We start from the raw sequence: 16,523 nt of genomic DNA on the forward strand, positions 1-16,523 counted from the left end.
GCAGTCCCTGGGGGAAGAGCAGCTAGGGTAAAGACCCCACATCTCTGGGGCTCTGGGCCATGTTCTCAAGGAGCTGGGCAATCTGGGAGAGGATGGAGGCTGGGGAAAAAGAATCAGCATCTTGGGGCTGGAGTGACAGAACAGCGGGTAGGGCATTTGCCTTGCACGCGGCCAACCCAGATTCAATTCCCAGCATCCCATATGGTCCCTTGAGCACCACCAGGAGTGATTCCTGAGTGCAAAGCCAGGAGTAACCCCTGTGCATCGCTGGGTGTGACCCAAAAAGACAAAAAAAAAGCATCACCTGACCTCACCCATTTATCCTGCCCTGTCTACTGGCCCCCTCCTGGATGTACTCCAGCCTTCCATGTACCTGCCTCTGGCTTGTTTTGGCTTTGTCCTGAGCATTGGCTTGAGGGTTCACAGCAGGCCCCCAAACATATGTTTTCTGCTTGCTGTGACGAGGGAGAACCTTAGAGGGTGCAGAGGGCTCCAGAAGCTGGAGGGGTCCAGGGAAGTGTGGTGAGTGTGAGAGACTTAGCCAGGTTGCAGTTTCTTCACCTATTTAGACATCCAATCATCAAGCCATTCCAGATTGTAGCACTGTAGCACTGTCCTCCCGTTGTTCATTGATTTACTCCAGTGGGCCCAGTAACATCTCCATTGTGAGACTTTGTTGTTACTGTGTTTGGCATATCAAATACGTCATGGGGAGCTTGCCAGGCTTTGCCGAGCGGGCGAGATACTCTTGGTAGCTTGCCGGGCTCTCCGAGAGGGGTGGAGGAATCGAACTCAGGTCGGCCGTTGGCCGCGTGCAAGGCAAACACCCTTCCCGCTGTGCTATCCCTCCAGCCCAGACAATCATTTTAAAAATATATAGGGGTTAGGGGACTGGAGTGATAGCACAGCGGGTAGGGCGATTGCCTTGCACGCGGCCAACCCAGGATCGATTCCCAGCATCCCATATGGTCCCCCGAGCACTGCTAGGAGTAATACCTGAGTGCCTGAACCAGGAGTAACCCCTGTGCATCGCTGGATATGATCCAAAAATAAATAAATAAACTAAAATATATATAGGGGTCAGTGCCGTGCTGGATGGGGATCATGTTGGCTTGTTTGGATTGGGGACTGTACAAGGAAGTTAGAGATTTTGCCTCCTCTCCAGTCTGCCTTTTACCTAACAGCTCCCCCAATGGAACTTAACTCATTCCCAAACATGCACAACCCCATTCCTCCAACTCTGGGATTCTAGGTTCGACCTCCTTTGTCACCATCTTGTCCTAGATTTCCCTAGCTTTATCAGTTACTACAGTCACTGTGGAAACAACTGCCAATCCCCTGAGAGAGACCGCCCTCATGAGTGCGGGGGTGGGGATGGGGGCAGGCGTCCGGTAGGTGATCCGGGAGGTGGCCCAGTGTTCGGCTGTTTGATGTGGTGTTTGCTGCTCTCACCCAGCGGTGTTGGGCATCACCAGGCCACATGATGGTGTTCTGAGGTCGCTGGAGATCCTAAGGTTAGGACTCTGCGATAGGACCGGGGAGGAGCCAAACAGGATTAATGAGCTGGAGCCACGCCCCGACGAAGGCCCCGCCCACCAGAATCCACGCCCAAGTCTCTCCAGCTTTGGGGCGACTCCCGCGCTTGCCGGCGCTTGGGGCGTCTCATCCGCCCGACCACCTGCTCCTAGAGCTTTTGTTTGAAAGAGACGTTCAGGGGATAATTTGAAACTTCCGTCCACTTAAGGCAGTGGCGATCGACGGTAGCAGGGTACACCCTTGCCCCAAACCTCCAGGACTGATTTTTTTTTCCTTTTTGGGTCACACCCAGCGATGCACAAGGGTGACTCCTGACTCTGCACTCAGGAATTACCCCGGGCGGTGCTCAGGGGACCATATGGGATGCTGGGAATCGAACCCGGGTCGGCCGCGTGCAAGGCGTTGCCCTACCCGCTGTGCTATTGCTCCGGCCCCTCCAGGACCGTTTTCCATGTCTAGTTCTCGGGTCACACCTGCCCCAACCCTCCAGGACTATTTTTCATGTCTAGTTCTCGGGTCATATTCACACCCGGCTCTCTCCTCGGGGCTCGTTCCCGGCGGTGTTGGGGCTCGCACGCGGCGCTGGGCTCGAACCCGGCTCCAGACCCTCAAGCTGTCTCCCACCCCCCAACCCCGGCCGGGGACTGACGCCGGTGTTAGCTTTAGGGCGTGGGGGTCTTCGGAGAGCCCCTCAGCCCTTTAAGCTAAAGACCCGGAGTATTCGACGGGGCGCCTGAGGGGGCCACCCCGGAGCCCCCCCAGGTCTCCGGAGGAAGCGCGCGGGCTCCAGCCGTTTCCAGGATCCCCGCAGGAGGGGCCCACAGGGTCTCCGGGGCTCTCGGGGCCGCAAAGGTGGGTGCTTGAGTCCGCAGCGGGACGCGCCCCCATGCTGGTTCCCTCCGCCCCCACCTCTGCCGGGGAGCTGGCAGAGAGGAGCTGGGAAGCGGGGAAGAGAAATGGGGCGCGGGACTGAGGGTCTCGGGTAGACCAGTATTCTGGCTTTCAGATTTCGGAGTGTCTCCTTTCTCCCTTAGAAAGTGGCACCCCAGGGGGCTGGAGCGATAGCACAGCGGGTAGGGCGTTTGTCTTGCACGCGGCCGACCGGGTTTGATCCCCAGCATCCCATTTGGTCCCCCGAGCACCGCCAGGATTGATTTCTGAGTGCAGAGCCAGGAGTAACCCCTGTGCATCGCCGGGTGTGACCCAAAAAGAAAAAAAAGTGGCACCCCAGGGCACTTCCTTGTGCCAAGCGTCTCCCCACTTCACTCACACCACATTCAGCCGAATTCTAAATCTGGCCAGTCTCCCTTCTAAATAAAGCTCAGAAATTCACTTCTTGGCTTCACTCTCTCTTACGCTAGACCAGCCCGCCATCTTGTGACTAAACTTAGAAATCGCTTCCTAAGTTAGAAATCGCTTCCTAAGGAACTTTCCCCTGGGTCTGGTATTTCGGGTGCCCTGGTGCTGGGTGTGGGGGGGGGGGTGGACGTTCTGGAATATGCACTGTGATCCCCAAGACCTGATTCAGTGAACATTCGCCTACTGAATAGGGAAGAAAGATCCCCCTCAGACATCAGCTGTTGAGCCCTGTCCCCAACCAGGATATTAAGCCCTACAATGGTGGTGGTGAGGACACTGTCCCTCTAGCTGGTTGGTACTAAGTTCCCCCCAAACAGGTGTTGCTCCTCTCCTTCCCTTTGGCCACCTTTGCTTCCGCCAACCCATTACTGCTTTTTTTCTTTTCCTTCAGAACCACTTTCCTTCTCTACCCACTTCCTCCCTCTTCACAGCAGTCAGTCTTGAAGGGGATGCAGGAGATCACCAGATCCACAGACCTTTCCTTAGGGGTCTTCTCATCTGAGAGCAGGACCATTCTTGCCACCAGCCCTCCCTCTTCTCTTACCTCTGTCACTGCTTCTTCCTGAAGTCTTTGCTCATTCTGCTTGACCCTTATTTTTTTTTTGAGACTTTTTTTGTTTTTAATTTGCTTTTTGGGTCACACCTGGTGATGCTCAGGGGTTACTCCTGGCTCTGTACTCAGAAATCACTCCTGGCGCTGCTCGCTCGGGGGACCATATGGGATGCTGGGAATTGAACCTGGGTCGGCCACGTGCAAGGCAAACGCCCTACCTGCTGTGCTAACGTTCCAGCCCCTCTGCTTGACCCTTAATGGAGCATGTTCACCAAAGTTTCATCCCTTGCTGTCTTCCCAGAGGAGCTTATCTGCTTCCTGGGCCTCACCAACAGTTGCTATCTGCTTCTGAACCTGAATGTTAGGCTCAACTGCCCAACTGCCCTCTGGTCCCGTTTTTCTTATTTTCAACTTGTCAAAAAATGGATTATGTATCTTGCACCATTTTTTCTTTGGGGGGGGGGGACATCTGGTGGTGCTTAGGGCTTTCTCCTGGCAGTCCACTTAGTGGTGGTGCTGGGTACTATATGTGGTACCAGGGACCAAACCCGGGTCAGTCACGTGTAGGCAAGAGCCCAACCTGCCCAACTCTCACTCCAGCTCCTGCCTCACCTTTTTTTTTTTCTTTCTGGGTCACATCCAGCTTTGCACAGGGATTACTCCTGGCTCATGCACTCAGGAATTACTCCTGGTGGTGCTCAAGGGACTATATGGGATGCTGGGAATCGAACCCAGGTTGGCCACGTGCAAGGCAAACGCCCTACCCACTGTGCTATCGCTCCAGCTCCAGCCTCACCGTTTTTATAACACGTATCTCTGAGGCCAGAGAAAAACCACAGAAGGTAATAGGTAGGGGGGTGGGACGGGACATATCCACTGGTGCTCAGGGACTACTACTATGCTTAGGGATCACTCTTGTCAGTACTTGAGGGCCATATGTGGTCCCCAGTTGTGAGGATCAAACTGGGGTCGGTAGCACACTTAGTACTGTCTTTCTGGCCTCTAGGTTATAAGTATGCTTCGGGGTCACAATGAGTGGTGCGCAAGGGCTACTTTGGGCTCAATGCTCGGGGACCATGTGATGTTGAGGAACAAACTGGAGTCAGCCACACACAAGAGATAAGTGCCTCAAGTCCTGTACTTCCCCTCCAGCCTCACAACCCCTGTTTAATCCCTGGCATCACATGGTCCCCTGAGCACTGTTGGGAACAACAATTGAGCCCCAACCTCCCAACCCTATGAAAAGAATGAAGAAAATGTTTCCATACCAGCTTAAAACAGCTTTCATGGCATGGGCGGGTCAGTGTTGATTTCTCATCTCACTATTGATGGATCAGCAGACAGGTCATCTTTTACATTTTTGTTTTGTTTTGGAGCCAGGCCCAAACTGTGTTCAGGGCTTATTCCTGGCTTTGCATTCAGGAATCAATCATCACAGTGCTCAGGACAGCATATGGGGTGCCAAGGATCGAATCTGAGTTAGCTGCATGTACAGCAAATGCCCTATCCACTATACTGTCTCTCTGGCTCCTACATATTTTTTGGAGGGGGGACACACCTACTGTGCTCAGCTACTGGCTGTGTGCTCAGGGGTCACTCCTGGTGGGGCTGGAGAACTTTTTGGTAGTCCTAGGGACTGAACTTGCATCAGCCATTTGCAAAGGCAAGTGCCCTACCTGTTGTACTATCTCTCCAACCCCATCATCTTTTACCTTTTATACATAAAATATTAGTGACACTTCCACAGTCCTGCCTCCAGCATCTTCTGGCTTTTTTTCCTGCATGATCTCACCTGAAGTGCTGGGTTTTCCCACTCCACACCATCAGCCCCAACTCAGCCTGCTCCAACTATCACTATTTCACATAACTTTTTCCCACTAACCTGTGGGGAACTTCCAAGACTTCATGGATGGTAATTCTCTTCTTTTACATTATGTGGTCTAGGACAGGGTGTGCAGCAGTCATGGTCAGTTCAGATGTAGAGGGGAAGAGGGGTTGAGACCGCCCTTGGTCCCCAGGCACAGGTCCTAATATCATGGAGGGTGACAAGGAAATAGCGAACTGCTCATTCACCGGTGCTTCTCCGTTGTTAAACTTCCAGATATATTCAGTGCTGCTTCCAGAATTCATGCAATTCTAGATATACTCTGTGTTGCTTTCAGAATTTGTCTCAGAGACAGCTCCAACTTGCTTAGAATGTCTGTAGAGACCCGTTGGGAGTCACATCCTGCCAGATCTGGCAAGGCTTTTGCTTCCATCTGTGCTCAGCCAGAACAATTCCAGCCTCTCAGCTTCTGCTATCCTTGAGCTTCTAGACCCCACTTTTACTTTCCTCTTGCTTGACACCCCTCAACTCCCCAATTCCCACTCTGCTCCTCCCAAGTATGTTCTGGAGCCTTCACGTCTTTAGTCGGCCTCTTTCCTCCCCTCTCTGCCCTCACTTCTAGGTTACTCTGCTGTGCTTCGTTCTTTCCTTTTCCCCACCAGAGGCTTCTCTCCCCCAGTTTCTGTGTTCCTCCTAGTTAAATTGCTCTGCAGACTGTCTGGTCTCCCTGGTGGAATAGAGGCTAAGAGAGGTGATCCGCCTGTCTTGTTGCGCGGGAGGAGCTCGCAGTTATGCTCCTGCCTTGCTGAGCTCAGGGCACAAAAAAAGGTGAAAAGGAACTGGAAATTGGGAGCTGGAGCAATAGTAAAGCAGATAGCGTGCTTGCCTTGCATGCAGCCAACCTGGGCTTGATCCCCAGCAACCTATATCATCTCTCAGCCAGGCCAGAAGTGATCCTTGAGCAGTCAATGCCCTGAGCATGGCCATGCGTGGCCCCATTTAAAAAAAAAAATAAATAGGGGCTGGAGTGACAGTACAGTGGGTAAGGCATTTGCCTTGCATGTGGCCGACCCAGGTTTGATTCCCAGCATTCCATATGATCCCCCAAGCACTGCCAAGAGTAATTCCTGAGTGCAAAGCTAGGAGTGACCCCTTTGCATCGCCGGGTGTGACCCAAAATGCAAAGTAATAAAGGAACTGGGAGCTCTCCTGTGTGAAAGGCCAAAAGAACAGTGGACATTTTCAGATGCTATCAGCTCCACAGATGTGCGGAATTGGAGAGATCTGCGTGTGCGTGTTGTGGGGGAGGAAGCGTTGGGGGGTATTCTGGGTGTGTGCAGAGTGGCAGGGCTTGTCTATGAGAGGGAGAAGGAGGTTGGGAAGAAGATTCTGTGGAAATGTTACTAATCCTAGTGGAGCCCAGGCCCTACACAATGTCAAGGAAAGGTAGACCCAGCGAGAAGGGGTCCACATAGCGCAAAGGGCTGGAGCACATGGTTTGCATGAAGGAGCCTCAGGTTCGATTCTCAGCACTGAATGGGTCCACCCAAGCAGCAAGCTGGAAGCTGACTCTACCATGAGCTGGCCCCGGAGCATTGCTGCGTATCCCTAAAACATTAAGGAGACCCATTGAAGGTGTATAAGCTCTTTATTCCTCTAGTGTACACGGTCTAGAAATCAACATAGATCGATGCCTTCCACCAAAACACAGGCACAGAATGCTCACAGAAATGGGAACTGATATGCAAAATGTTTTGCAGGTAGGAGTATGTGCTCTGTGGTACCATCTAGGTCAAACACACAAGGCAGAATTCACCGAAGGGGCCAGGGCAAATGCCTTACCGGTGCCCCACCTGGTTAGATGGCCAGCATCACATGGCCTCCTGAGCATCGCTGGACATAGCTCTGAGCCCACTGAGCGCCACTAAGGTGGCCCTGATGGTCCCTGAGCACTGCATCCTCTGTCCCGGCTGACAAAGTATTGTTGGAAGTGGCTCTGGGATCCCCTGAACTTGGGAGACTCTCCCCCGAAATTTTACCTCATTTGCTACAACTCAAGATAGCAGGAAACCCTGGAAATTGGAAGTGCTTGGAAAGAGACATAAAGGTAATTCTGAAGGCTAACGATTTTGGGGGGCACTCCAGTGTTACTTAGGAATCAACATTCCTGGTGGAACTCAGGGGCCAATATGCAGTGTTGATCAAACCCAGGGTGGCCAAAAACAAGGCAAGTACTACTTACCTGCTGTCCTGTCTCTTCAGCCCCGGAATTCTAAGGACTTCTATGGGGACTGATGGTAACACAGGTGTTTAATTTATGAAATCCATCTTTTTTTTTTTTTTTTTTTGCCACAGCCAGCACTGCTCAGGATTTATTCCCAGCTCTGTTTGGGGTCACTCCTGGTGCTGCTTAAGGGACCATATGATATGTGGCAATCAAACCCAGGCCTCCTGCATGCAAGCACGTGCTCTAGCTCTTTCTCTCTAGCCCCTACAAACTCCTAATCTTTTCCCACCACCAATTTAGAAAGATATTAAAGAGAACAGATCAAAGGGGAAAAGGGCAAGAAGCTTCCCCTGGTGTGGAAGGAGGGTTTTCTAAGTTAGATTCCCTACACAAAACCATCTTTGGCCACACACAGCTCTGCTCAGGGCTTACTCCTGGCTCTGCACTCAGGGATCATTCCTGGCGGGCTTAGGGACACACACGGGGAGCCGGGGATTAAATCCAGGTCGGCTGCACGCAAGGCAAGCAGATTATCCACTGTACAATCTCTCCGGCCCTACAAAACCATCTTATGTAAACTTATGTAAGCTTCTCTTTTGCCAAAACAGGTTCAAATATAAATAGGCCCCGCCTGCTTGTATGTTTCTAAGCAATGTGTCTCTTTTTTGAGGCCTTACTCCCACCCACTTGCACATACTTTCCCCCACTCTCAGTCCTGCTGGGCACTCTACTTGACAGGTGGTCCGTGAGCAGTGAGGCTGAGAGAAACTAACCGACCCTAGTGTGTGTGCGTGTGTGTGTGTGGGGGGGGGGGGGGGGGGACGGGACTGGGATCAGGATTCCCAGTCAAAATGGTGCACAACTTTGCAGAAAAATGTTTTCAGAATTCTAACACCAGAGTCAGACAGGAATAGGATCCGCCTGAGTCCTGCAGTTGAACACTAGGTCTGTCATACAGTAGTGTGGCTGGAACACACTTAATGTCTGGGAACACTGTCAGGATTCCTCTTTGCTGGTGTGCTTGCAACTTTTTGAACTATTAAAAGGTCGAATCACTGCAGCCCATGTGTGAACTCTTTACATTGCTCTCCTTTACTTAGGGTCCAAATAACACTGAGAACAGGAAGAAACCAGGACTGTCAGGACCAGGTGACCTTAAGACACAGACCTCTGTGCCTTGGTTTGCTCCTAGTTTCTTCCCGACTGTTACCTTCTTTGGGTCACTTTCCAGGATTTCTAGAAGTTTGGGAGCTCCAGCCCTCATGCTTTGATTTCTAGCTGGACACAGGGTGGGATGGACGCAGGTCTTTTAGGGTTGGCCAGGATTCTCCAAGGAGCAAGTGGAGTGGGCAGGGCTTTGCAATCCTGTTTGAATCCCACACCCTGCACACCTGCGCACCACTGACTCCAATGTGACAGACTTGGTCCAGTCTGTTTATTTTGGCTGAAAATCAGAGAATGTGAGAGAGCATAAGATTCTTTCCAGAGCATGATGAGAATGTGGGACCTTGGTAACATGAAACAAGGCTCAGGAGGTGAAACCAGGAGTCGCACTGGTGGAGACAATGAAGCACGGTCACCATGTTGTCAGGGAATTGGCACAGACGTGTACCTCTGTCCACCTAGTTCCAAGTCCAGTCTAGCACCGGGTCTTAGAGACAGGCTAGATCTGAATGAAGGCAACAAGTGACCAGACTGAGAGGATAGAGAGAGGGGAATAGCTGAGAAAACCACTGGGTCTTTCCCTGCGCAGCCTGGGCAGACTACACTTGAGCTTCTTTCCTAGGAGGAAGAGAAATGCCCACTGGTTTGTGAGGGATGAAATTAAGTCAAAACCTGGACTGGAAGTACAAAGAAAATTCAAGAACTCAGAGATCCCAGAAATCAGAGCTTGTGAATGGGACAGTGAGAGAAGATAATGCAGGATGCTGGGACATTAAGGGGAAAATTTTTAAACTTTTTTTTGCTTTTTGGGTCACACCCGGTGATGCTCAGGGGTTACTCCTGGCTTTGCACTCAGGAATTACTCCTGGTGGTGCTCAGGGAACCATATGGGATGCTGGGAATCGAACCCGGGTCGGCTGCATGCAAGGCAAACGCCCTATTCACTGTGCTATTGCTCCAGCCCAACTTTTTTAACTATTAAAAGGAAAGGTGGAAGAGACTGGAATCTGGAAGTCAGGATTCACAGAGGTGGAGAGGTAGTATAGTGAGTAGGGCACTTACCTTGCATGCAACCAATCTGCGTTTAATCCAGGGCATCCCATATGGTCCCCTGAGCACTGCTAGGAATAATTCCTGAGTGCAGAGCCAGAAGAAATTCAAGTATCGCCAGGTATGCCCTCCTAACATTAAAAAATCAGAATCAGAGGCTAAAGAGATAGTACAGTGGGTAGGGTACTTGCCCTATACACGGTTGACCCAGGGTTTGATCCCTGGAATCCCACATGATCCCTCCGAGCACTGCAACGAGTCAGCCCTGAGCATCATATATGCCCCAAAACAAAACAAAGTGAGTATGCAGCCCGGAAGAGAACCAGAAGTTATTAATAAGTACATGCAGAGGCAGGAAGATGAGGGATCACGATCTCCAAATTCCTACCCTAGCAGGGAGCTGGGTCAGGGTAGAGAAGCAAGAAACTGTCAGGGAGCTCAGGCAGTGAGCTCTGGAGCTGGGAGCTGATCCAGAAGTTGCCGTGATCACATGACCGCACTGGGCCTCCTACCAGTACTGTGATAAGAAAGTGCTGTTTTGTTCTGTTCTTGACTGTTAAGATTAGTTTTGTCTAGTTCTGCACCCAAGAAGCCAACTTTGGTATCTGGAGAAGGGACAACCACTAATCTCTGCTGCTGCCCATCACAAACCAGATGTCCCCCCACTCCCGCCACACACACACACACACACACACACACACACACACACACACTCTCTCCAACTCTTCACCCTTCCCCAGGCCCAAGTTCTGTCCTAGATTTCTTCAGTCCAAAAGAATGAGCTTAGCTGGTTTCTCACAATCCCAGGTCCCTCCTCCCCTTTCTTTTTATACCCCAGACCCCAAGCAGCCCTCATCTATGAGGTGGCAACCATGCCGTCCCCCAGCAGCCGCTTCCTGGCCCTGACTCACGAGAATATGGTGATCCCCATGCATGGGGATGTGGCACTAACAGTGGCCTCTGAGCCTGTAATGCAGCCTAAAAGGGGGTCCTGTCTAGACAGGTGGTAAATTTGAACCTCAGGAACACAAGCTGGGAAGCTGGAAGACAGGAGGAATAGAGCCTGAGCTTGCATACTCAGGGTTCCAGTACACACCCTACCTCCTCCCACCTTGCCAAAAGCCCCACTTACCCTGCCCCATACCATGACCAGCATGCTTATGAGAACATGGGCCTTCGTCATGGAATTCTGGGAGGAGTCCTTGACAGGTGTCCAGAAATCCCACCTTACTCTGACTAGGCTCCTTGACCCAACTACAGGGGTTTGAGTCTGAATCGGAGTTCCTATAGAAAAGAGCTATAGTCCTCCCCGGGTAGGATCCTGCCTAGGCAAAGAAATTTTACCTGGCAGGAGAGACATCTTATTCTCACCCATGAGTTCTGGTTCCTGAACATGGGAGTGGTGGTCCAGACAGGAGCAGTATCTGGGCCTTTATCCAGCTGTCTACCTGGGTCCAGCATATCCCACAAAGGTCTGTTCTCTTGCCTCAAGGGGACAAAGATTAACTTGTTTCTGGCCCCATCTGCTGTTGTCCCACACATAACAGGGTCAGTCCCCACTATGCAGAGAAAAAAAAATCAGGTCCCGAAAATGGTATTCCCATCCTGCAGAGCATGCCTCACTTTCCCCAGCAGGGGGCGCACACACGCTACTGACTAGTAATTCCAGACCTTGTCCCTCTTCTCTACACCCATTCAAGTTCTGCTTTAAACCACTTTTCCTGTAAAATCAAAGCAGAAAGTTACTGATGATATTCTTTATAGCATAAAGACAGTGAGAGGTGGCCTAAAAAAGAACAAATATTTCTTTAGTATTCGAAATTTTTATTTTCTCTAGGTCTTTATCCAGGTAACCCTGCACATCCCCACATGCAGTCCCAGGAGTTCTGCTCTGTTCTCTACTAATATCATCACCAAATCCAACAGGCACACATCTGTGCTGCTTGTCCACTTGGGAAGGTGGCTGGGCTGTGACAGTCCTTGGGGTCCAGCACACCACATGCCCTCCCATCCCCAATCCCAAGCACCAGCAGACTAGCTCATTGCCTTTTCTTCCACTTTATTTCATTATTCCCACAATAATGACTCCTTTAATTTAAACTAAAAACCATAGAGGGTTCCTGAAAGGGCGGCAGCGAAGAAATAGAGGTGTCAAAGACCAAGGGAACGGTAGGGCAGGGAATCAGCGAATCGTCTTGACTGGACTCTTGAAGTTGCTGGCTGCTTGGAGCTGCAGCTGGTAGGCCATTGGATGGATCTTGAAACCGTAGAGCCTGGGGCCAGGGCAGAGGTCAGAGAGGGAAGCAGGGTGAGCCCCTTCTGGGCCCCACCAGAGCCTGCATTCCTCCCTCCCACCCCAGCACCTCCATGGGCCTGCTCAGTTCTTAAGGGCAATGGTTCCCAATCTCCTTCCCTCAGCAGTATTTGGAAGCGAATCTTCTATACCCACTAAATCTCCAAATCCAAAAAATATATATAATGTGCATGTATACAGATGTGTGTATATTAGTACTTGCTTCAATATAAAGCTCAACTTTTCTTCCCCACACCAGGGTAAAGAGGATGCTTCGGGAAGATTAATCACACTTGCACTACGGTTCTAAGACTTCCTGGCCAAGTCTGAGTACCCAAGAGGGTGACAATAGCTATTGTTGAAATGACACTTTTGCATATCGAACTGTACTGTACACTAAGCACTTCACGTATTAAAAAAGTTTCAGGCAGAAACCATCACCCCCAGTTTATAGATAAGCAGACCGAGATGCAGGCAATCAAAGAACTTTCCCAAGGTCCCTAAGCGGGGAAAGCCCTGGCTTTGGGAGCGGCAGGGCCCAGGAAAGGGTCAGGCCCTGTCCTCCCTTCTCTCTGGGGGTCCCGGGCATTTCCTTTGACCTTTGGTGACTCTGTCTCTGCTCCCCACCTGGGCACAAACTGGTTGGCGGGCCGCTTGGGCCGGTACTCAGGGTGCACCATGAAGAGCATGTGAGGGAAACCGGTGCCGAAGTAGGCGCCGTCCGTGTGGTGGTGCCTCGATGACTTGGGTGTGTACACGTCCATGCACTTGGGGCAGTAGAGCTTCACCATGGCCTCACCTGGGATGTCCGAAAGGCCTGGGAGACAGCCAGACTCAGCAGGCCAGGCTCCCCCAACCCTGCCCAGCCTCCCTCCCGGACTCAGGGCCCGATTTGCTGAGCCCCAACTCCTTCCCAGAGGACCTGCCGTACGTGGCCCGTCTTTCCCTTCTCTGACACTCACCGATAGGAAGCATTGGCTGGTTCTCACAGTACACCCGGGGACAGTAGCCAAAGTCTCCCTGCTGGTACTTTTCCAACTGAGGTGAATAAAAAGGAAGGGGCTGGTGGGTGGACGTGCAGAGAAGAGGCAATAATCCCCTCTTCAGTCCAACCCACATCACTGTCCCCTCCTCCTCCTGCCTCTGTCCAGATGGGCTCTTAAGATTACTCCACTTAGGCAGGCTGCAGATGACCAGAACCATTCACTGCTTGTTCCCTGAGGAAGAGGCAGTCTATAGCAACTTCCTGTCCCTGGTCACATTTCCCTCCCTGAACACATCCCATTCCGCGCGATCTCCAATCAAGATTTCATTCCCAGACCTAGATTCTGGTGTTCTTTCCCTCACAGATTACTCGATAGTTAAACACATGACTTCTTATTGAAGGAACCTTTGTTTCCCTCACTGCCTCAGAAGGAATCAAGTGGGAGCAGAGGCGCCTCACCATCTGGGCGATGCCACGGTTGGTGAGGATATAGCGGGCGTGGATCAATCCATAAAGCATCTCAGCCGCCTGCTCGATCAGGTCGCTCTGGTTGGGGTTGTCCTCCAGCTCTTCATCTGAAACACGGCCCCGGCGGAACGCAACACTTGTCTTACAGCTTTCTTGGGTGCCCAGCCTACCCCCAGGGCTGTTGCTTACTGAGTTTTTCCCAACATCTTTGAACCCCACCACACCCAGCACTTGCATATCTGACCCAGAAATTTGGGTCTCTGAGCCTCCCACCAGCCCCGTCGTTCTCCTATCTTGTCAGAACTCTTCAGCCTCTGTTTCCTTCTTTCCCTCCCAACTCCCTCCATAATACATAAGTGCAAAGATGGTGGAACTTTAAACCTCAAGGTGCAAGTCAGGAGAGGGGCAAAAAAACGAAACCCACCGGGAAACTGACATTACGGAATAAGACTAAATTATACATTAATAATGAAAGAAGAAGCCCACATTAATAACTAGGCAAGGGTCAGATAGAGAATCAAAACAAAGTTGGGAAGTTTGGAAATAAACCAAAGAGAAAAGAAGAAAACTTAGAAAGAAGCAGGTGAACATGGATTTGGAAAACATAAACAAAAAGCATAAACACATAAAATGACCCTTGGATGCCTTACCAGGTTCTAAGTCCAAGATCATGTCTAACGCTTGTCGATAGTGAGGCACCTGCTCATTGAGTCCAGTGAGGTTGAATTTGTCCTGAATGTAGTCTTCATCCACCTGCAAGGATGTGGACGTCAAGAGGGAAGTCAGAGCAGAAGCTACGGCTCTTACCTACCTAAGATGCTCTGACACATGCCTTATCCTTAACACAATTTCTTCCATTCCCGTTCCCCACTCCCAACTCCGTAAGAAGTATTTGAGTTCATCTCCCCAATTCACAGACACTTTCTTCCTCCAAAATTTTGGCTCTGGTGGAATCCTAGCACTGAAACACAGAGCCAGGTGACGTTCCTGAGCACTGTCGGGTATGGATTCCTCCCCACTTAAAAAAAAAAAAATCACCAAGAGAATTTTGGTAGGAAAAAACAGTACAGAGGTTAAAGTGCTTGCCTTGTATGTGGCTAACCCCAGTTCGATCCTCAGCACATCATTACATATGGTCCCCAGGGCACTGCCAAGAGTAATCACTGAGCACAGAGCCTGGAGTAAGCCTGGCATACTACCAGGTGTGGCTCCAAAATAAAAACCAACCAACCAAACAAATCATTCTGGTTTGGGGTTAGAAAGATGGATCAAGAGGCTGAAGCACGTGCTTTGCATGCAGGATGCTTGGTGTAATCCCCAGAATTGCATGTCCTCTTGAGAACCACTGGAACGAGCCCTGAGCATTGCTAAATATGCTCACTCCCCAAAACAAACTGGCTTTCCTTTTCTATGGACAAGCAAGGAATCTTAGTCAATCATTCCAAGAGCCGCATCCTGACCCCTGGACACCATATCAATGAACCAGTTGTTAGGAGCCTGCAGGAAGGTGGAGGCCAAGCAGCTTGTGTTCTCAAAGCAAAGACAATCCTTTCAGTTACCACACACCCTGGCATATTACAGAACTTTTTGGTGTTTGGGCCACACCCGGCAGTGCTCTCGGGCTACTCTTCTACTAGAGAGGTGCTGATGGTCCTACCGGTAGTGCTGAGGAATGATGCTGTGCTGCGAATTGAACCTAGGCCTTCTAAGTTCAATTAAAGCATGCACTTAAGCCCCTTTGAGCTTTCTCCCCAGATTCCACAAAATATTCTATTTTTAATTAATTTTTGCTTTTTGGGTCACACCCAGCGATGCACAGAGGTTACCCCTGGCTCATGCACTGAGGAATCACTCCTAGCAGTGCATGGGGGACCATACGGGATGCTGGGAATCGAACCCAGGTTGTCGGTGTGCAAGGCAAATGCCCTACCCGCTGTGTTATCGCTCCAGTCCCCCACAAAATATTCCAACAAGCAGTACTTTGAGTCTTCCGTTACTGGAAATAGTTACTTCCGGTACCTCTCTTAATTGGTAAAAAAAAAATAAACACACACAGAGTGACCTGTCCAAGATTACACCGCGGCAAGGTGGTAGGGTTGGGACATGGGCCTCAGTCTGATCAACTCACCACAGGTTAAGTGGGAGGTTACGTTACTGAGGGGCCTCTTCCTTGGCGGGAAAGCTTCTACACAAGCCTGTGAAGGATGCTGGCTATGTGGGAGAAGAGCAGGCCAGAGGACATGTGAGAGGAGGCTTTGAGGGAGAGAACTCACTTCACAGAAGAATTCATTGCCACGGAGCCCACAGAACCAGGAAATCCAGGACACCTCCTCGGAGCTGCTCATCTTCACGTCAGCTGGAGAAACAGGCGGGTGAGCAAAGCCCAAGCCCTCCCTCCCTCGGGCATCCCCCCGCCCGCACCCCCACAGCGGCCACCCGTCCTCAAGGGTCCCTGCGCGTCCGCCCCGCTCCTTCCGACCGCCACCCCTGCTTTCTGCGAGGCCTTTGGCGAAACCGACGGGGGTCTGCACCTCGGCAGCTCTGAGCCAACCCTGGCACCCCCTCAACGCTCGCTCATCTGCAAGTCAGCTCGGGCAGGGCCCTCGCTCGGATCAGGCTCCCGACCCCCGCCGGGTCCTGAAGGTGCCCGCGCCTTCCCCGAGGGGCCCGAAGTTCGTCCTTCGGGAGCAAGAGCGGAGCCCCCTCTTCTCGCGGCCTGGGGGCTGCCGTCAGGTCTCTTTCAGGGAGTCCCCCCACATCCCGCCTCCTCCCTCTCGGTGCCAGACCCGGTCACTTCCTTCCCCGCCCCCACATCGGGGAGAGCCGAACCCCCCATGTGCCGCACCCAGGGAGAGGACTCGCGACGGCGGCGACCTCACACTCACCGACGGAGGGCCGGGTCTAGGGCGGGGGAGGGGAACTGCTACTTCCCGGGAACGGCGGCGACGCTTCAGCGCAGGCCGCGGACCGAACCGCGGCAGGCGAGGTGGGATGGGGGGGAGTGGAGATTGGGGAGGGTGAAAAAAAGGGCAACGCGCAGGCGCCAAGGGCCGGGAGCCCCAC

The 16,523-nt window shown here is 51.7% G+C and overlaps 1 protein-coding gene across 1 annotated transcript; it reads right to left on the reverse strand.

The window, feature by feature from the left end:
- Positions 1-11,756: 11,756 nt before the first annotated feature.
- Positions 11,757-16,499, reverse strand: CSNK2B (casein kinase 2 beta). The gene is made up of 7 exons (XM_056127301.1): positions 16,346-16,499; positions 15,734-15,816; positions 14,111-14,213; positions 13,452-13,567; positions 12,970-13,045; positions 12,635-12,824; positions 11,757-11,987 (listed from the first exon to the last, which is right to left on the reverse strand). Exons 2-7 carry the CDS (start codon positions 15,803-15,805, stop codon positions 11,897-11,899), a joined length of 648 nt encoding a protein of 215 aa, XP_055983276.1. The 5' UTR covers positions 15,806-15,816; positions 16,346-16,499; the 3' UTR covers positions 11,757-11,896.
- Between the last annotated feature and the right edge of the window lie 24 nt (positions 16,500-16,523).

Source organism: Sorex fumeus, unplaced genomic scaffold, assembly GCF_029834395.1.
Source record: "Sorex fumeus unplaced genomic scaffold, SorFum_2.1 ptg000063l, whole genome shotgun sequence".
NCBI lineage: Eukaryota > Metazoa > Chordata > Mammalia > Eulipotyphla > Soricidae > Sorex > Sorex fumeus.